At 40.6% G+C, this 22,269-nt stretch overlaps 1 protein-coding gene across 5 annotated transcripts in view; it reads right to left on the reverse strand.

Annotated features, from left to right (window-relative positions):
• Positions 1-22,269, reverse strand: part of atp11c (ATPase phospholipid transporting 11C (ATP11C blood group)) — a 122,129-nt gene that overhangs the window by 14,038 nt on the left and 85,822 nt on the right. For 2 of the 5 annotated variants that reach the window (XR_013497664.1, XR_013497665.1), the window contains 7 exons: positions 18,636-18,695; positions 17,938-18,065; positions 13,586-13,721; positions 12,377-12,442; positions 7,147-7,250; positions 5,572-5,728; positions 2,451-2,602 (listed from right to left, as the gene is read on the reverse strand). Coding sequence is in view for 2 of the 5 variants with exons in the window: in XM_078211750.1 (XP_078067876.1) it covers positions 5,572-5,728; positions 7,147-7,250; positions 12,377-12,442; positions 13,586-13,721; positions 17,938-18,065; positions 18,636-18,695 (651 nt within the window). In the remaining 3 variants the exon portion in view is untranslated. The remainder of the gene's footprint in view (positions 1-2,450; positions 2,603-5,571; positions 5,729-7,146; positions 7,251-12,376; positions 12,443-13,585; positions 13,722-17,937; positions 18,066-18,635; positions 18,696-22,269) is intronic. The other 3 variants (XM_078211750.1, XM_078211749.1, XR_013497666.1) reach the window with 2 other exon arrangements.

A 22,269-nucleotide genomic window follows, 5' to 3' on the forward strand; every position in this document is an offset into this window, starting at 1 on the left:
TGAAAAAAACTACATTAATTAAGAACTATCTTATATTTATTCATTGAATTTCTCTGTCTAGTCTTCATACAAGATTGTAGTTAATTAGGCAGCCTTGTGAAAATTTTATGAAATTTCAATGCGATTTTTGCATACTAGAATTCCATAGTTTGATTATTCATTTATTTACTCAAGTACATAGCTTGTACTTATTATAGAAACTTGCAAAATTAAGAATTAAGCTTTATTAATCCAAGTACAAAAATTGCACACACTTTTCCTATTATATTTTCTTCTACTTTTGTTAAATCCTGGTTAAGTAACATTTCTGAGCAGCTCAGGATTCAGGGCAGAGGCTTGATCATCTTTGGAATGCAGTGACAAAATAAATCTCTGACTGTTGCAAACACTGTTTTCCTTTACACTTGAGGGCCCTCAGATGCCTGACACAAATGAAATTTGCCAACAGGCTTCAGAGCTCCAAACTCTGCTACCTGAGAAATCCAGAAAGGAAATGTGCAGTGCACTCACTATTTCTTTATAGAAATACCTCAATTACCAAGGCCAGAAAGCATAGGTGCAAGCTGCCAAGAGGCAAGACTTTGGGACCCTCTAAGTGGCTGCAGGGTATTGTTGGAATTAAACCAGATTGAGTACTTGAAGCTCTTTCTTTTTTTTTGTAAGTGATTGGCTAGGAAAACTTAACCCTGACAAATAAAGTTATGCGAAATGGAGTGGGAAGAATTCCAACTCTAGCTGAGGTCTCTACTTAGGTCATAAGAAGCCACATTTAATGGTCAAACAACAACAATGCCTGGAAATACTGCAAATTAGGGTCTGCCGGAGAGAGTCAACTCAGATTCACTTTTCTCTAAAGAATACACTATAGCTGCATCTCTTTCCCTGGCTGTTTGAAACCATCACATCTGATCAAGGGTTGAGCTGCTGACGCACCGTCTGTAAAAGTGCCTATTTCTATCTTCAAACATCACCTGACTTTGTCACGCCTTCGCTCACCTGATGTGTTGAAACGCTTGTGTGTCTGTGTTACCTTTAGAGTTAAGTATTTCACCACACACTTGGCTGGTCACCCACATCTACCCTCCGTAAACTAGAAGTCGCTCAAAATTCTGTGGTCAGCGTCTTTCCTTGTGCTTGCTGACCTACACAGGCTCTCAGTTGAGCTGGATTCCAGCTAACACCTTACTACCTTTTGTCCCTAGTCTTGAAGCTTTCTCATTAGTTCAAGGTAGTATTCACAACTTAAGTGGAGCTGTCTGCAATGCCAGCCACCTTTTTCGCATTAGGGCATTGATAAGCAGAGGCACATTTTCTTGGCTATACTAACTTGAGTACAGTTGAAGTACATGTAATAACTATTAATGTAATCTCATGCAATCAATAGAGTAATAAATGCTTCAAAAATCATAATAAGAGTATATTTAGATAGTCTGATAAGTCATCCCGCCTTTGCTGTGTCAGGGTACATTTTTTCAACCTAAATTAGTGGGAGTAAAAATCAAAACCAATGTTTGTATTGTCTTACATCAAAGACTCTTCCAAACACTGAATATACTGCTGGTGTGAGGCAAGAACAGCAAAGCAAATAGCCAAGCACATACAATAACAAGGCACATGTAATTGACACTGAACATGCATTAAAACATTACAAGGACTGAAATGATGAACTGAATACCAAAACTGTACAAATTACATTTCCACCCTCCCAAAAGGGTAGGGGCATCAAGTAAATAAGTTTTAACAAAACTTCCTGGCCCCACACAATTTCTTGTTTGACATTATTCTTATGTAGTTCAAAACTTAAGGCATGTTACTAAATGGGAGGAACATGATAAAAATATTAAAATATCACATTCAAATTTTAGCATGTTAATTGGATGTTGTTCCTACTTGGGTCTTAGGAGGTACCTTATCTTGGAAAGCCAAGCTAGGGATGCTTGTAAAAATGTACCAAACCATCTCCTATTCCCAATGGATACACATTTATATTACGTCTGCTTCTCTAATTGCTGAATGTGCTGCTTGTTTAACAGAATATGGTTTCAGTCCATGAGCAAATTCCGCATTAACACTTATAGCTATTTTTGATAACCTGGTGGCAGCTTGAATCCTGTTTCAACTAAAACCATGATTCTACCACCATGCCAGAGAACAGATTTACCACCACAAATGCCAGGACCTGTTCCACATTTGGCAGGTTCTCAGAATCTAAATTTAAAGTAGAGCAACAGCTTTAGATTCACAACAAACATCCATAGGGTATTACTCAAGGTCTACAGAAGCTCCTCAAAATATATATATGCGTGTGAAAGGCATGCTTGAGATTTCAGAGATGTGTATCTAAGTGAGCACTAATACACATCAGAATCCACTTTAAAAAATGGAAGAATGAACAGGCTGCACATGCTAGATAGAAAATATACAAGTTACACATAAAAACGAGAGATCACCTCAGTCACTCCAAGAGAAACTCTGGTTGCTGGAAGTTTGGGAGAGCATAAAGACTGTAGACTGCCTGGAAGAAGGCAAGTGCTGTCTTGCCTAGTTTATAGGAGGCAGGGGATGGGGAAAGAACAGACAGTGGAAAGGAGGTTAACAGAAGCTTTTCAAGCAAAAGTACAAGTTTGAAGATGTTAAGGAGGGAAGGAAAAGGAAGAGAAGCAAAATATGACTCAAGGGTCTCACAAACTAGTTTTGTTATTAAGAAACATCACAAACTTTTAAAATGCCAATAATTCTGTCCTGTTTATGCATCATTTCCACTCAGACAACGGAAAACATGGAATAACTAATATCAATTTTCACCTCATATTTAGCATTTAAAAAGTCACTATGTCTGAAAATAAATCTATTTTGGAAGGAAATATTCTATGCAGCATTGGGTTATTATTTGTAATTCACCAACAGTTTTACAGCAAGTCCAGTAGTCATTAGAAGCAAAAACTCAAATCTGAAATAAAAGTGAAGTTCTGGAGCTACTCAGCAGGTCTGGCAGCATTTGTGGAGAAAAAATTCAACTTGAAATGTTAACTCAGTTTCTCTCTCCACTGATACATCCAGAACCGCTGAGTATTTTCTGTTTCTAAATCATTAGAAGCCATTCTATAGTTACTGAAATTGCTTCACTGAAAATTAAATCCCAGTGAAATCAGATCAGGCAAAATACTGTTAAATGCAACAAAACTCAAATTTGAAAGGTAGTCTCCTCATTCTCAACCCTTTCCAATATAATTTCTCGCTTTATTAGTGCACCCTCAGGAAACCTGGCCACCTCCCAATTGTCTTGAGCTTGGCTCACTTCCTAGATTTTGACACCAATCCTGAGAATTTCAGCAGAATTGAATGGATTTAATGATAGGTCTTTTGAACTGCTCCAAAGCATGGGAATGGAGCCAATTCAAAATATTTATCACAGTGATGTAAAAGATTGCACGGTTCTAAAATTCTTCTGTTTTTCTTCCTGCTTTTTTCACCCACTTTTGAGAACATTTTTTAAAAAGTAAAATTAAGCAAAATGTTCGCAAGACCTCAAAGTTGAAGTGCGAACAGGAGTTCAGTTTATATATTTTTTAATTTATTTCTACTCATTCTTCATTTGAAAATACACAAATGAGTTAAGTGTTGAAAAGAAACAGGGCGTGGTGAACCAGACTGGATTTTATACAAGATGTTGGCCTATATCGTAAGGGGAATAGAATATAAAAGCAGAGATGTTTTGCTGCATCTGTACAGGGCATTAGTGAGGCCGCAGCTGGAATACTGTGTGCAGTATTGGTCCCCTTATTTGCGGAAGGATATATTGGCCTTTGCAGGGAGTGCAGAGAAGGTTCACCAGGTTGATACCAGAGATGAGGGGTGTTGATTATGAGGAGAGACTGAGCAGATTGGGTTTGTACTCGTTGGAATTTAGAAGGCTGAGGGGGGATCTTATAGAGACCTATAAGATAATGAAGGGGCTGGGTAGGGTAGAGGTGGAGAGATTCTTTCCACTTAGAAAGGAAGCTAGAACTAGAGGGCACAGCCTCAAAATTAAGGGGGGTCAGTTTAGGACAGAGTTGAGGAGGAACTTCTTCTCTCAGAGGGTGGTGAATCTCTGGAATTCTCTGCCCACTGAAGTGGTGGAGGCTACCTCGTTGAATATGTTTAAATCACGGATAGATGGATTCCTGATCGGTAAGGGAATTAGGGGTTATAGGGATCAGGCGGGTAAGTGGAACTGATCCACTTCAGATCAGCCATGATCTTATTGAATGGCGGGGCAGGCTCGAGTTGGGTTGGATGGCCTACTCCTGCTCCTATTTCTTATGTTCTTATGTTCCAGTTTACAGAGAAGGCAAACCATTTCATACTTCACCAGACTGGTTCAGTCGAAGTGGCTTTTGCTGTCCCAAGCCATAAAATGGGCTTGGCAGCCCCTTGAAATTGGATTTTAATGCACAAAACCATGAAAGAATCAGCACAACAGGATGCATTACTCCCTTGAGCTTGGCAGGATTGGTTGTGTGGCAGTGTTTGAGAGACAGGAACAAATTAATTTCTTCTGTTGAATTGCAACTTGGGGCGGCACAGTGGCAAGCACTGCTGCCTCAGATTTGATTCCTGACTTGGGTCACTGTCTGTGTAGAGTTTGCACATTCTCCCAGTGTCTGCGTGGGTTTCCTCTGGATGCTCCGGTTTCCTTCCACAGTCCAGTGATGTGTGGGTTAGGTGGATTGGCCATGCTAAATTGCCCCTTAAGTGTCAGGGGTAAATGGGTAAATGCATGGGGTTATGGGGATAGGGTCTGGGTGGGATTGTGGTCAGTGCAGACTTGATGGGCCGTCGAATGGCCTCCTTCTGCACTGTAGGATTCCATGATTCAATTAGAAGGTAGATTATCACAGATCACTGTTCCAAGAAGGAATATATTTCCTTCTAGGAACAGCAGCAAATGGGCTAGGAAGATCCACAGAGAATCCCTGTATCTTAATTATCTGAGGGGATTAAAAATGAGGTATTAAGAAAATCATATTCAGCCACAGAAAATAAAACATGTTTTTTTCCAGAGAATTTTTAAAAAACAGATTCTAAGGTGAAAGCTGAGATATTATACCAGAGACTAATTTAGCAGATTTTTTTAGGGTATATTGACCAAGAGGGAATGATTAATGTTTTACAACTGTTTCACTGAAACACACGGTTTGAATATCAATTGCGATCTCAACTGGCCAATGAGAACAGTACATGAGGAAAAGATTACCTGTTGCTCACAAATTAATATCACCAGGAGAATTTTTACTAAGAGATACTAGCAGCAAAAGAGTGAAGTGCAATTTTTCATTACAAACTGTTTATGCTTCCTGATAAATATATTTTAGGAAATCCAAGAAGTTTTAACATAAATTATTGAAAGGCACAGATGCAATTACTTCAGGTTACAGGAGTAACAATACGATAATATTTTGTCATTTCGATATTCTCTCAGTCAGTTGTTTACTGTAATAGTTTTCAAATAGTCGCCACTGACAAGAAAATATATAGAAATACACAACTTTTAAACAAGGAGTGATATTTTGATGGTTCAGTACCTACCTGCAGCCTGCCTTTCTCTAATGGCTTGCTCAAGAGTTTTACCACAACATCAGGCACCAAACTAACAGTTATTAATAAAATTATAGTAAGCCACGCTGAAACAGAAGTCAGCATCTGTGCAAACACAAAGTACATTCTTTGTTGCTTCAGGAAAGGCCTATTGAAAAGAAATTAAAATAATTAGGTTCAGCATTTCTTAAACCAAACACAATTCACATGCAAAGAAATGAGCAAAGTACATTTGCACAGAGGTTTTTTTTAAAAAAACAAGGTTGATGTAGATCTGATATAACAGCCTAGATAATTTACAGAGAATACTGTTAATAAGATTCTAATCTGTGTAATCCAACGACAATCTGGTCAAACTTCCAGACATGCAGATGCATCACTATATGAATTGTGAAAGTATGCCAGCTAAGTTAGATCTTTAAAATTGGCATTATAAATAAAGCTGCAGCACATAAATACCATTTCAAATTCAATGCCATCAGTACTTTGAGTACAAAATAGAACTACTGTCAGGATGCAAGAATTGTTCTTCCCAGAAATCCTGAGAACAAAGCCCCTTTAAAATGTATTTTGATTTGTGCAAATTTAGCAAAACTTTGATATCCAGGATTGCAGAATTATGGCTCAAAACAGTCTACTGAACTTTGTACATTATGTAAATACCTAGTAGAAACCTCAATCAACAAATTCTTGTGCTGAGACATGGAATGACACTTTAAAACTCCAATGTTCAGGATCTTAAATGTGCTCTTGCATTCTCTAATCAAATTTACATTCTCTCATAATTAACAAGTAGTTCTTAACAATCAATAGAATGGTTAATCTATGATAGTAATAAACTGTAAGCAGTAAATTTGGAATAATTGCATCAATAATGGAATCGTTATCAGAATGAAGAAATATGCTGTTAGGTCTGGGGCCAAATACCTTTTCATAGAAACGTAGAAACTAGGACCAGGAATAGGCCATTTGGCTCTGCCATTCAATAGGATCATGGTTGATCCTCGATCTCAATGCCATATTCCTGCTTTCTAGCCATACCCCTTGATGCCATTAAAATTTTAAAATTTACATCTCTTGAACATTTTATGACTTGGCCTCAATAGACTTCTGTGGTAGATAATTCCATAGGTTCACTACCCTTTGAGTGAAGAAATGTTTCCTCATCTCAGTCTTAAATAGTCCACCCCATATCCTGAGACTGTGGCCCTGGTTTCTAGATTCCCCAACCAGGGAAAGCATCCTCCATGCATCTGGTCTGTCCAGCCCAGTTAGAATTTTATACATTTCAATCAGATCTCCTAAACTTCTAACCTCTAGGTCCAGTTGAACCAATCTCTCCTCATAGGGCAGTCCCACCAACCCCAATATCAGCCTAATGAACCTCCACTGCACTCCCTCTGTGGCAAGTATATCCTCTCTTAGATAAGCAGAGCAAAACTGCACTCATACCCAAACCATTTTTTAAAAAGCACTCCTATCTGATGTCATTGCAGGAGTCGAGATGCAAGTTTTGACAAGGGGTAACCTTCTTAAATGGCACTGCAGGTATTCATATTTACTTACCATATGATGCCACCCCAAAAGAAAGAGAAGATGACAAAAAACGCTAAAGAACCCCATATTACAAAGTGGTTGACCCATGTCCAGTATCGAGTGTCCAATACAAGCTGAAAGTACAACAAGATAAGAATGGGAGTTGAAGGCTAAGCAATCAAAAACTAACTGTTTGTATACATTATTTTTCAAGATAAAATTACAAATATAAAATAAATACAAGTTCAAAATCATAAAAACCCAATGTTCGTATGTTCAATTAATTCAAAATGTGTCACAATAAGCAGCAAATGAAAGCTTGCTGCAGTAACGCAAGGTTTCTTGGCTTGAGCCAGTGTTGCCAAGTTGTGGTGCCCAACTTTCAGCTTCCCAGAAATAAGTTCAAATAGGATTGCTTCTATTTGACATGGAATACAGGGAAGATCTGGCTCATTTATAAACCAAGGTATCGAGCAAAAGAAGAATACCGCAGGGAACAGTGAGCAGAACTGGCAGCATCAGCTCAGAGACAGAGTTAATGCTTCACGTTTATGGTTCTTATCAGAAACGTCACAGGTTTAAAATCTTAACTGTGTTTCTCTCTCCACGGATATTGTCAGACCTGCTGAATATTTCCAGCATTTTATTTGTAATTTTGGCACTGATGAAGAGTTAGTTTAAGGTTCAGTCATTAGTTAGTTGTTTGAATGTTGCCTAAATACAGCGAGGAAATGAACCGTTTGTCAGCAGGAAGTCAGACTCTCATGATTTCCTTAGTGCCCAAAAATCGGATTTGCCAGTGAAAAACAGGACTCCAAAAGGATTATGGACATTTTTACTCCATCATGGCCAAAGTTCCAGGTAGTACAGGCAAGTCGAATTAAGAGAGTACAAAATATGGTTCACCAGCTGTTTGTTTCGGAGTACAAAAATAATTAAGATGAATTTTATGTTAAAGAACCATGTTCAAAGCAAAATATCGAAACAGAATTATCCTCTTTCAAGCAAGGGGACTCATTTCTGAGATTCAAAATTATTAAGGCATACTAGGTGATTTGACTTTTAATAATATTTGGTAAGTTTAAAAATCCACGCCAGGGTTTAAGGCGCTCCACATACATCCCAGTTTGTAAATCTCCTGAGAGAAATATGCCAAAATAAGAAATGTATTCAATGCCCTGAAGGCTTATACATTATATATCCAAGGGGTGGCATGATGGTACAGTGGTTAATACTGCTGCCTCACAGAGCCAGGGACCCAGGTTCAATTCCCGGCTTGGGTCACTGTGTGGAGTTTGCACGTTCTCAGTGTCTGCATGGGTTTCCTCTGGGTGCTCCAGTTTCCTCCCACAGTCTGAAAGACGTGGTTAGGTGAATTGGCCATGCTGAATTCTCTCTGTGTATCCAAACAAGCATCGGAGTGTGGTGTCTAGGGGATTTTCACAGTAACCTCATTGCAGTGTTAAATGTAAGCCTACTTGTGACACTAAATAAACAAACTTAAACAAGCTGATATCATCACTTGGAAAGGCCACACTAGGTGTCCCATGAGCTGCTCTGCATTACATGTTAACTGCATTAATGACAGTGATTATTTCTCCCTTCCTTTCACATAATTTTTTGGACAAAAATAAAATGTCCCATTTAATTCTTGGCTGCTACCAAATTTTTGGAGTGCAGCCACTTGCAAAGATAACCGAGCCAAAACTTGTTTCACGTGCCATCCCTCCAGCCAGCATTAGACACACTTTCATCCTGCCAGTCTGCTGCATTACTCAGCACTGCAGAGCACACTCACTCAATACCATGCAGTATTTTCCCCCTTAGCTCGGAGGAGCTTTACAAAAAGGAATCAAACGTAATCTTCAGAAAACCTAAAGATGATTATGGTTTAAAAAAAAAAGAGTGCAATACAGTCAGACATGTTTTGGTTCTTTGTACTATGGGGGATTTCAGAAATTTGAAAATACACAATGAATTTAATTATATATGGGAAGGAAACAATACTAAAATTAGGCTGCATCAGGACAGAAGTTTCATTTATTCATGCACAAGGTGTGGATATTGTCAGCATTTATTGCTCATCCCTTAACTGCTCTTGAAACACTCCAGTGGTTTGTTCAGCCATTCCAGAGGGCAGTTGAGAGTTAACTACTGCATGTTGCCATGGTTCTGGAAGCAAATAAAGGCCACACCAGAAAAGTCATAGCAGATTTCCTTCCCCGAATGTCATTAGTGGAACAAGATATCTTTTTGCGACAAATCGGTCGTGTCAAGGTCACCATTTTGATGCTAGCTTTTTATTCTTTCCAGAACGTATGTGGTTTGTGCTCAATCAATGTTAAGTAATGTTTCCAATTGTGATTGTTATGGAAATAATTTTTGATCAACTTTGCACTTTGGGGAAGAATTTTCTGGAATGATTCTTCTCCCTGAATTGGCCTAGGGTTAAAATCTTCTCACTCACTCAGATTACAAAGCTTCCATCAGGCTTGTCAACCTCACTGAATGGGACAGACCAGCTGGCCTCTGTCAACCTGCCTTTATTGTAAATTTATGCTCAGTTCCTGCCCACATCGATGCAGCCAAGGTCAGCAACTTGGAAAATTCATATTGGCATCGTATTCTATAGGGCTCGATGTTGATTGAATCAGTTTTATGTAGTCTGTGGAATGTAAACTCAGTACTGCAGAGTAGAGATCTGCTATAATCACAACACTACCCAAGATGCAGTTCAGAAATAACGTCACCTTCCTTAGAGGAAAAAGATGAATATCCTCATACTGTCAATGCAAGGCTGAAACATCTGCAACTATCTTCTTTGGGAAGTGCTGATGGATAATTCAACTTTGCCTCTTCCAGAGGCCAATCTTGAGCCAGCTCGATTCACTCCATGTGATACCAAGAAATCACTGATAGCACTGGATAGAGCAAAGGATGTGTGTCCCGACAACATACCGCCTGCAGTACTAAAGAGTTGTGCTCCCGAACAAGCAATGTCCCTGGCCAAGCTGTTGCAGTACAGCTAAAAAACCAAAACATTAGCATCTAGTCAACATTGTAGAAAATTGTCCAGGTTATGTCCTGAGCCCTAAAAAGCCAGAGAAATCTAATTCAGCCAATTACCACTCCATCAGTCAGGTTTCAATCAGCAAAGTGATGGAAGGTGCTATCAAGCAACACTTACTCTATTCAGTGCTCAGTTGGGGTTCCGCCAAAGCAATTCTGTGTCAGACCTCATTATGGTGATTGACAGGAGGATTATAGGGAACGAGGAAAAACCTTTATCATCTAGAAGGGTGATGAGCCATCTAGAATTCGCTATCTAAGTTGGTGGTTGAGGCTGAAACATGCAACCCATTTAAAAGGCACCGGGATCTGCATTTGAAGTGCTGTAACCTGCAAAGCTATTGGTTCAAACACAGACAAAAGGGCTGAATTCTAGATGTCAAGTGTGAGTGATTGTCCTCAACTTCAAGTGTGGCATAAGGAATCCAGCAAAAATGGAAGCCAATGAGAATCAGGGGGAAAACTCTCCACCGGTTGGAGTCATGCTAGCACAATGAAAGATGGTTATGGCCATTGGAGGCCAATCACCTTAGTCCCAGGTTCTCAGGGTAGTACCCAAGTCTAGACATCTTTAGCTACTTCATCAAATGACTTTTACTCCAGCATAGGTTAAAAGTGAAGATGTTTGAAAATGATCGCACAGTGTTCAACACCATTCATAAAAAGGTCAGATATTGAAGCATGCCTGCATGCAGAAAAACCTAGACAATAACCAGGCTTAGGTTAATAAATTACAAGTAACGATCGCACCACCAGGCAACAACCATCTCCAACAAGAGAATATCTAACTATCGCCCTCGACATTCAATGGTATTACCATTGCTGAATACTCAAGCATCAGGGGGTTACCATTGACCCGAAACTGAATTGGACCAGCCATATAAATACTGTAGCTACAAGAGCAGGTCAGAGGCTGAGATTTCTAACTCTATAGAAAAGCCACAGCCGAGAAAGAGACCATTCAAACCATCACATTTGCGCTGGCAAAAAAGAAGAAAAAGAAACTAAGCGCTCATTTCAATCTCACTTTCCAGCATCTGGTCTATAGCTTTACAGGTTACAGCACTTCAAAAATGGGTTGTGTGTTTCAGCCTCAACCACCAACTTAGGTGGTGAATTCTGGATGCTCATCGCCCTTCTAGGTGATAAAGGTTTTTCCTCATATCCCCTATAATCGTTCTGTCAATCACCTTAAATCTATGCCCCCTGGTAATTGACCCCTCAAGTGAGCAGATACAAGTCTTTCCTGTCTACCCTGTCTCGGCCCCTCATTATTTTGTGCACCTCAATTAGGTCACACCTTAGACTCCTCTGTTCCTTGGAAAACAATCATTGTCTATCCAATCTCTCCTTATAGCTTCAATTTTCAAGCCCTGGCAACAGTCTTGTAAATCTCCTCTGCAGTTATGTCCTTCCTCTGTGTCATTTCCTATGACAAGTAACACATCTCCTAGCTCCCCAAAGCCTGTCCACTATCTACAAGGCAAAAGTCAGGAGTGCGATGAAACAATCTCCACTAGCCTGCATGAGTACAGCTCCAACAACACTCAAGAAGCTCAACATCATTCAGGACAAAGCAGCATGCTTGATCAGCACCCGAAAAACCATCTCAAACATTCACTCCCTTGATCACAGGTGCATAGCAGTGCAGTGTGTACCATTGACAAGATGCACTGCAGCAACTCACCAAGTTTCCTTTGACAGTAATTTCCAAATCTGCAACCTCTACAACCTGGAAGGACAACAGCAGCAGATGCACAGGAACATTACCACCCGCAGTTCCTCTCCACAACATTCTGACGTGGGACGATATCGTGATTCCTGCACTGTTACTTGGTCAAAATCCTGGAAATTCTCTCCTTCTCAAAATTCTGAGAACTCCCTCCCCAACTGTAATGTACCTGCACCACATGGATTGTAGTAGATGAAGGCTGCTCAGTACCATGTTCTCTTAAATAATAGATGGGCAATAAATGCTGGCCTTGCCAAAATTACAATTTTTGGTTTTAAACAGGAATATATAATTGAGGCAGAATGCCCCTTTAATGATAAGTATTAGATAATCTTGATAAAAACTTGGATTAAATTGAACTTGGAACTCAAATGTATGAAATATAACAAACTGAAAATAATTATTTTCGCAAGCCCCATGAGTTTTCAGCAAAATATAAACATTTTAAATTGCACATACCTTCAGATTAACTGTAAATACCAAAACAGTAAAGACAATTGTCCCAAAAGTCCAGTTTCCAAAAACCTGCAATAGATAACAAAGTCAAACACGACATTCCAGCTGAAAACACAAAAGTTTAAGGCAGGCCTCTCAGGAATACTATCAGCATTTAATTCAACTGTTAAAATCTAAAATTAGACAGCATTTTAAAAAACTGATTACCTTATTACAAATACCTGTCGGGTCTTTCAACTTACAAAACTCAATACAAACCAAAGCATTCTTTGTAGTCAATGTTGCTATGCATGGTGCAACAGTCAATACAAATCAAATTGTTCAGTGCAGGTTGCTAGGGAAATGAAATAACTCTTCTGGGGACACATCTCTGCTAATGTACTTCGCTAAGATGGAATCCTTCAAGGTGTCCAACAAGGAAAAGTTAACCAATTCTCAGAACAAGTAAAATGTTATTGCATTTGTTAACATGAATAATGATGTATTACAAAGAACTCATCATCAAAAATAATCAATATGTGGCACACTAGAGTTCAATGCAAATTTATGTCAGCAACTACAGCCTAAAATCACCAATTTCACCAAAAGACTCTGCCCTCATTGTGGAAGAATCAACTTCCCTCTTCCACACAACTAATGGTTGGCTCAAGAGCAAGACAAGTGAAGGCCTTTGTACATCTTCACTGCAGTCAATATATAGCCTGGAGTGATTTTTAAAATTGTGAGAAAGAAAACCTCATAGATAGAGGAGGTATATCTTCACAGAACTAAATGTTATTTTCAAGGTAATAAAATATCAAAATAAGACTTCATGACATTTGTGGAGGTGCTGTTCTTTGAAACATTAAACAAAAGATATCTGTTCCCATGATTTAAAAGGACATCGAGAACCCATGACCATATAAAGATATTCTCCCAATATTCAGACCAACAATTTGCTTAGGAGGCTATCTAATCATTTATATCTTTACTGCTTATGGGAACTGACTGTGCAAGAAAAGGCTACCACATTTGCCTATATAAAGGAAACTCTATGTTAAAATAAATAATTCCACCTAAAGTGCTTGTGAACGCTTCCAAAAAACTGACAAATTCCTTTGCTTGAGTATGAAGTAAATAGAATGGAAATACAAAATAATTAATGTAACAAAATCACAAACTGCTTGGTGATCAAAGTTGACAAATTAATAATGGAAGTAGTTCTATACTGACCTGACCATTCTCTGCAAGGGTTGAATTGTCATAAAGGAAATAAGCCCCAAAGAAAAATACTAGCCCATTGAACAGCCCTAGAAACGTCCAGTAAAGGAAAGGTTTCCACTGTAGCAATGCATTATTGGCAATATTCCTGCAGAAGATGCAAAAAAAAAATCAGACATGAGATATCTAAGATTTCAGATTTGAGTATTGCTGAGAAAAGACATGCTGTCAAAACTTTCTGTCTTGCACTATTCAGGGCAGATACAAGAATGCCAAATTTCAAAGGGAACAACCATTTATACTGCATGAGTAAAGGGATGCTGGCTGGCAAGTTAGCTCTGATTGGTCAAGAAATTGTCATGATTGTCCTGATGAGTGCAAGAGCTTCAGCAGCATGTCTTTTCTTAAAGCAATACTCAATTTCTGTACTACCCAAGCAACTATTTCAGATTCGCTCAGAACATTGCTTAGTATATTGACAGAAAGGTCAATGAAGAGGCAAATATTGCATACATTTGCCGTACTTGAGAACTGCTGAACACCAGTGACTCAAATGGTTACAAAGAGAATTTTGAACATGAATACAAACCAGAAGATACTTAAAGCACTCGAGCTGTGTACACTGTTCTGAGACATGCTTCCCCAAAACAGTAGCACAAACAGCCAAAGACAGAACTGATAAAGTACCAATCTCTCGGAAGCATGAGGTTCATGCTTCCTGAGGTTAGGGCAGTGGTAATAAATAAAACAAAAATTGCACTGCAGTTCAACACAAAAGTCAATGAGCTGAAGAGGAGTTTCTTGAATAATTTAATTCATTCACAGGATCCTGCACCAGGCCAGCATTTACTGCCCACCCTCCATTGCCTTTAGGGCAGTCCAGAGCCAACCGCGTTGTTGTGGGTCTGGAGTCACATCTAGATTTACTGGGCAAGGACAGCAGATTTCCTTCCCTAAAAGGACATTAGTGAACCAATATATTTATAACTGTCTGATAGCTTCAAAGTCGCCGATGTTGATACTAGCTTTTTAATTCCAGATTTATTTAATAAAGTAAATTAACTAACATTAGTCCAGTGATACAACCACTATGCCACAACGACTGTAAAGAAATCTGAATATTTGCCAAAGAATCTTGTCATACATGATATTTCTATGTTGAATTTGGAACAGCAATCATGCAAAGTCACCAGAAAAATAATAGTAAAAACCAGCAATACTTGCTTTGCTATACCACTGTCAAGAAAACTCAATAAAATGATGCTCCATATTATGCAGCTCGTATGGGTAATACTCTAAAACCCAATGTCTCAAAATATAAACTGAATCAATATCCATTGACATATAACCAAATGAATTTGTACAGTTCATTTTACATAGTAAATTGTCCCATGGCACTTTAAAAGGGGCTTCATCCTGCAAAATTTGACACCAAGCCACACAGGAGATACTAGGGGAACTTGACAAAAAGAATGTGAAGAGGATGTTTCCTCTTGTGAAAAAATCTAAACCTAGGGCTCTTTGAAATAAGGGTTGCTCATTTCAGACAGAGATGAGGAGTATTTTCTCTCTCAGAAGGTCTTTGAAATTCTTCCTCAAAAGGCAGTGGAAGCAGGGTCTTTAAATATCTAAGATATTAAAGGTAGAGGTAGACAGATTCTTGATGGCGAAGGGGTGAAATGTTATTGGAGGGTATGGGAGAAGTTACAATCAGATCAGCCATTATTGTATTGAATGGTGAGCAGGCTTGAGGGGCCAAGTGGTTTACTCCAGTCTCTAATTCGTACATATTGCTTTCCAGGACAGCACAGGGAACACTTTTCCAGCATGCATTAATCTGGGTATTTGGGGGGGGGGGGGGGTGGATCTTCTCTTCCCACCCCTTCAATAGAAATTTAAAAATAGAAATTACAAGGTCTAGTTTTACAATTTCTGAGCAGCACAGGGCATGCACACAATGTGTGGTACAGTGCATACAGGGAGCTTCTCTGTTAAGAACAGATTGGCTGCCCAAAGGCAAATCCCCTTTCGCCCCCGAACTTTAGCAGGAAATGGTTAAATTGGAAGGAGAAATTATCATTGGGCAGTCTTCCTCAGGAAACAGGCATAGGAAGGCTGCACAAGATGGCAGCTTCAAAACTCTGGTGTGGCCGCACTTGGAGTATTGCGTACAGTTCTGGTCGCCGTATTATAGGAAAGATGTGGAAGTGTTGGAAAGGGTGCAGAGGGGATTTATCAGGATGTTGCCTGGTATGGTGGGAAAATCGTATGAGGAAAGGCTGAGGAACTTGAGGCTGTTTTCGTTAGAGAGGAGGTGGTTAAGAGGTGACTTAATAGAGGCATACAAGATGATCAGAGGATTAGATAGAGTGGACAGTGAGAGCCTTTTTCCTCAGATGGTGATGGCTAGCACAAGGGGACATAGCTTTAAATTGAGGGGTGATAGATATAGGACAGATGTCAGAGAGTAGTAAGGACGTGGAATGCCCTGCCTGCAACAGTAGTGGACTTGCCAACATTAAGGGCATTTAAATGGTCATTGGATAAACATATGGATGATATTGGAATAGTGTTGGTTAGATGGGCTTTAGATTGGTTTCACAGGTCGGCGCAACATCGAGGGCCGAACGGCCTGTACTGCGCTGTAATGTTCTATGTTCATTGACAATTCTTGGAACTGGACTGGCAAAGTGGTAGACATAGGGCTCGATTTTACCATTTTCATTCTAAGTGCTGAATCTGGGCGTAGTACAGATCCAACTTAGAAATCCGCTTTCAGGCGCCCCCATACGCTTTCAGCTATCTCCAGTCCCATTCGCGCTGTGGGTGGGGCTTAGCACGGCTGAAACGATTGGAGCTCTGAACTGCGCATGCGCAGTTAGAAAAAAATTGGAAAAAGCGCACCCATGTCAGATCACTCCCGAGCCGCAAAAAACAGAGAAAGCGGCCCGGGAGCGAGGGTGTATCTCGGGGTGGGGCGGTTGGGGAGGGGCGGGCAGATGGATGTCTGGTGGGGGGGGGGGGGGGGGGCGGGACACACACATCACTGTCCCCCTTACCTGCCCCCCTCCCCCCCCCACCACCAACCAGAGATCCATCTGCTGAACCCCCCCACCAAGACGACGATCTGGCCTCACTCCTCCTCCCCCCCACCGACAACGAACTTGCCTCACTTCCCCCCCCCCCCCCCGCCCCCCCCCGAGAATGGTCTGGCCTCACTCCCCCTCCCCTCCAGAGGAACAACTGACCCACCTCCTCCCCCCCCACCACCAGACAACGATCAGCCCTCCCCCGCCACCACCAGACAACGATCCCCCCCCCCTCCGCCAGAGGTACATCTGACCCGCCTCCTCCTCCCCCCCCCCCCCCCCCCCCCCAACCAGACAACGATCTGACCTCACTCCCCTCCTCCCCCCACCAACCAGAGAATGTTCTGACCCGCCTCCCTCCTCCCCCCGACCACTGATCTGAGACAGAGAGCATTTGGAAACACTGAACGCGCTCCTCAGAGGCTGGAGCACCCGACTCAGACTTTTATTTAGCAGGTCTGTAACAGCGCGGTTCCGGATTGGCAAATGCGGTAGTAATGCTGATAAAGTTGGGCGGGCAGTTCATTAATTCAATTTAAATGCATGCAAATGCATTTAAATCGCCACTGCGCTCATTTTGAGCGCGAAGCGGATCGCCGCCATTCCCGGGTTTTGGTAAAGTGGCAATCTGCGTGGATGTGGGTGCAGATCACAATAAAGGCCTCACACCCGACTTTGCCACGATTTCGCACCCGAATTGTTGGTAAAATCGGGCCCATAATCAAACAAGGCAGTGTGTGTAACAGGAAGACTGAGAGGACAGCAAGAGCGATAAGGGAGAATGAACGAGTGTGCATGATAGAATGAAAACAGGAGTATAAGTGAGAGACAAAGTGAGAGTATGTCCACATCTTTCTGCATGGAAGAACAAAACACATTGCCTTCATTCTGTGTTTCTATACTCCTCCAAAGAGAATTACTTCAATCCTTTTACAGCTTCCCAAAATTAGGGGACATCACAAACTAGAAACACAGCGTGAAATTAATTCAGTGAAATTACATTTTAAGAACAGGAATTTGACTAACAGCCACTTTCAGGAAGTGGATAAAGCAACACCTTCTTGCATCTTCCAAATTGGCAGCGTACTTTGGAAAACTCAGCAATTTTGCCCCAAGCAGCTCAACAGGTTTTGCAGGCTTTAGATTTTGCTGCGTAGCTGTCATGTCAAGGCGCTTGTTTAGATCAACAACTCCTGCTAACGTCACAAAATGTATTAGAATGCTTCACAGGACTTTTAACACTAGATCCTCAAGAGGTAATGAGTTATTACTCACCTGTAAAGGGAGGGGTCTTTTTTCAGTATTTCAATGTTTACATGCTGTTCCAGCAAACCATATAGCAGAATTGGCAGAGAAGTGAAGCAGATATTATAAAGTGTGAGATAAGTTGCATCATAGAGTGGCTTATGGGAAGAAAGAGCAAAAGAAAAGGTAGTTGAGTGTAAAATTTCACAAGTACATTTTTGTTTAAAAACAGCAAACAAAACTTCAGTTTTACTAGTTCAAAGGAGGGGGTGGGAAAGAAGAATAAGGCCAGGGAAAGGGCGGGGCATGGATTTAGTTTATTACTCAACCCAAAGAAATGTCATGTGGCACCTCAATCTAGTTTTAATTTGAGACTACAGCTCCAGGTAGCCATCCTAAAGTAAAGTTTAATAGTCACAAGTAAGGCTTACATGAACACTGCAATGAAGTTACTGTGAAATTCCCCTAGTCGCCACAGTCCAGCGCCTGTTCGGGTCAATGCACCTCACCAGCACGTCTTTCAGAAAGTGGGAGGAAACTCATGCAGACACGGGGAGAATGTACAATCTCCACACAGGCAGTGACCCAAGCGGGAATTGAACCCGGGTCCCTGGCGCTGTGAAGCAGCAGTGCTAACCACTGTGCTACTGTACCGTCCCTTCCAAAAGGTCAAAGACAATCTTACAAATCAGACCCCTGCCACTAATCAGTAACAGAGCAACACGAACCTGCTGAGAAAATCCGCAGAAGAACTGGTACAAAAACTGAGGTAAGATGAAGCAAAGATTCTGTAAAAGAAAACACCAAGTAAGCTTCAGAAATTCACAAACCTAAGAACCAGCAGAGATTATTTTACGTTTAAGGCACGGTACAAATTAAAGTTGTTGTTTAACTGATCTAACTCACATTTTCATCATAAGGCCATTAAATTCTCCCAGTATAGCATTCAAGCTTTTACAGTTTATTATGTAAACATGAACACAAGACTGCTGGCCAGGTTCAAAAAGACTCCCACCTCTCCAAGATGGACAGTTTGTTTATTTTCAGCTCATGCACAGCAATGCTGAAAGAAATTTCATTATTATAATGAACTGGAGTTCATTATAGTTTATTAGTCACAAGTCATACTTATCGTTAACCTGAGACCAGAAAATTCTTAAAATAGAATAAATATAAACACTTCCTTTGCTTGTTCTGTCACCTCATTCATCCCGATTTTTCTCAAATCTTTAAATCTAGTAGACTCTTCTAAAACTCACTTGCCCATCTCTCTTCATTTTAGACACAGTAAAGATTTTACAAAATGGCTTAACTACTTTTAAAGAAACATTATAATCAGACTCATGTCCTAAAAGCTCACCTGGTTCTGAAAAGGCATGCTCCATGTTGGAAGGGCCACTGTTGAAATTGCTCGAATAGTGAAGCTATTTATCAGCCTTAGCTCAATGACAGCACACTTGCCCCTTCAGTCAGAAAGGGCTCAAGCCCCAATCCACATTCTCCAGCGCAAAATCCAGGCTTACTTTTGACTGAGATCAAACCAAAATCCCAGTCTTCCTCTCAGATGATGTAAAAGGTCGCATGGGACTATTTGAAAATTAAGAGAGATTTGCCCAGTTTCCTGGCCAATATTTATGCCTTAACCTCAACACCCAATAGAAACATAGAAACTAGAAGCAGGAGTAGGCCATTCGGCCCTTTGAGCCTGCTCCGTCATTCATTTTGATCATGGCTGATCATCAAATTCAATATCCTGATTCCCCATATCCCTTGATCCCTTTAGCCCCAAGAGCAATATCTAATTTCTTCTTGAAATCAGAAAACGTTTTAGCCTCAACTACATTCTGTGGTATTGAATTCCACACATTCACCACCCTCTGGGTGAAGAAATCTCTCCTCACCTCAGCTCTAAAAGATTTACCCCTTATTCTCAAACTGTGGCCCCTAATTCTGGACTCCCCTACCATCGGGAACATTCTTTCTGAATCCACCCTGTCTAATCCTGTTAAATTTTAATGTAAACAATCATTTAATTAATTGCTGTTTGTGGGATCTGGGTATGTGAAAATTACCAGCTGCATTGTCTACATTTCAACACCAACATGATTCAGGCAGAGACAGGCATACACTAATAATGCAACTATTCTGCAAACCATACGAGGTTCTCTGTATAATTTGGAAATGAAAAAAAGAGTATTCTTTGTTGAAATGGATAGCTAATCAAAACCTGCAGTTCTAAACTATGAACTTTAGAACTGCATTGCGAATGAAGTTGTAGGCCTGTGCATATCAAAAATTATTAGTACAATGTAGCAAAATACAATGGTTAAATAGACAATCTTAACACCCAATATAAATTGTTTCAGTGTAAAGATATAGCAGTTTCTCCTGAAAGACTAATTTGGCCAAGGCAGTGAGTAATGGAGCCAAATAAATATTTTATTTTGCTAATCTCATGACAGGGCCAAGGAAAGCCCATTACAACTAGTTTCAATGTTCTTGGGTAAACAACAGGGAAAATCAGTTAGGATTCCTACACAATTGTCCAATTGTTGGACAATTGGACAATCTCTGCTGGATTTGCAAGCTAACAATCACAATTTCAAATTATGCTATTACAAATTGTGAGATTGAATTCAATATAACTGGAATGTGCACAGAATAATCATGAGTGGCCAGATTACTGAAAAAAATATAACTGGCTCACTGACACCTCTCAAAGACAATCAGTCCTATAATGTTTGACCAATAAATGACTTCAGGCTCTGACGATACGGTAAGTCACTAAGTCACAAACAATCACTACAAAGTTCAAAAGGGGCATACCAGCAACTGGATAAAGCTTTCAGCAACATGCCAGGATAAAGTTTTAGCCAATCTTGCAACGTCCTCTTTCACTAACATTTGGGAACTGTTCAAACAACATCTGACATAGTAACTGTTGAATGATATCTAGACAAGTATATTTCATGACCTTCAGCTAATTCACAAATGATCTTACTTCCATTACATCAGGGGAGAATGGCCTCACTCATTCATTTTTTAAATTTCTCATGGGGCGAGTGTGCCACTGGCAAGGCAGCATTTATTATCCATCCCAAATTGCCTTTGAGAAGGTGCTGTTTAGTCACCTTTTTGAACTGCTGCTGTCCGTTTGGTGTTCCCCTGTGTCTGATCCCCTTGTTCTTCCAGGTGGGCACAGGCTGAGGATTATCACCACACGAGAGAAAATTAATCTCCACTTGGAAAGGCATGGATTTATTAGGGATGTCAGCATGGCTTTAGCAGGCCTAACAACCTGATAGAATTTTTTGAAAAAGTGATCCAGTGTGTGGATGAGGGAAGTTCAGTTGATGTCATTTACATGGATTTGAGGAAAGCCTTTGACAAGGCCCCACATGGGAGACTGATTGAGAAGGTTGAAGCACATGGAATTCAGTGAAATTTGGTGAGATGGATCCGAAACTGGCTTAGTAATAGGACAGAAGAGTGATGGTAGAAGGCTGTTTGAGAGACTGGAGACCGGTGTCTGGTAGCCTACCACAAGGAACAGTGCTGGGTCCCTTAGTTTGTCGCAGGTTACAGGAAGATATAGATGGGATGGTCAGAGCAATGGCAGATGGTATTTAACCCTGTTAAATCGAAGTGATGCACTTTGGAAGCCGTAACAGACAATGAAGAATTTAATGGATGACAGGACAATAGGAAGCTCAGAGGAACAGACGGATCTTGGGGTACTTACTCACAGATCCCTGAAGGTGGCAGAGAAGGTGAATAAGATAGTTAAGAAGGCATACGGGACATTTACTTTTATCAGCTGTAGCGTAGAGTACAACAGCAAGGAGGTAATGTTGGAGTTGTACAGAGCATTGGTTAAGGTACAACTGGACTATGCGCAGTTCTGGTCACTTTATAATAGGAAGAATGTGACTGCACTAGGGGGGGTTTAAAGTTTATTTAGTGTCACAAATAGGCTTACATTAATACTGCAATGAAGTTACTGTGAAAATCCCCTAGTCATCACACTCTGGTGCCTGTTCGGGTACACGGGGGGAGAATTTAGCATGGCCAATGCACCTCACATCTTTTGGAATGTGGGAGGAAACCGGAGCACCCCGGAGCAAAGCCACGCAGACACGGGGAGAACGTGCAGACTCTGCACAGACAGTGACCCAAGCAGGGAATTGAACCCGGGTTCCTGGCGCTCTGAGGCTGCAGTGCTAACCACTGTGCCACTATGTCAGGTATAGAGAAGATTCACCAGGATGTTGCCTGGGATGGAGCATTTGAGCTACAAGGAGAGACTGGATAGGCTTGGATTGTTTTCTTTAGGTGTATACGGTTATGAAGAGCATGGACAGG

This window comes from Mustelus asterias, chromosome 4 (genome assembly GCF_964213995.1).
Source record: "Mustelus asterias chromosome 4, sMusAst1.hap1.1, whole genome shotgun sequence".
In the NCBI taxonomy this organism is placed as follows: Eukaryota; Metazoa; Chordata; class Chondrichthyes; order Carcharhiniformes; family Triakidae; genus Mustelus; species Mustelus asterias.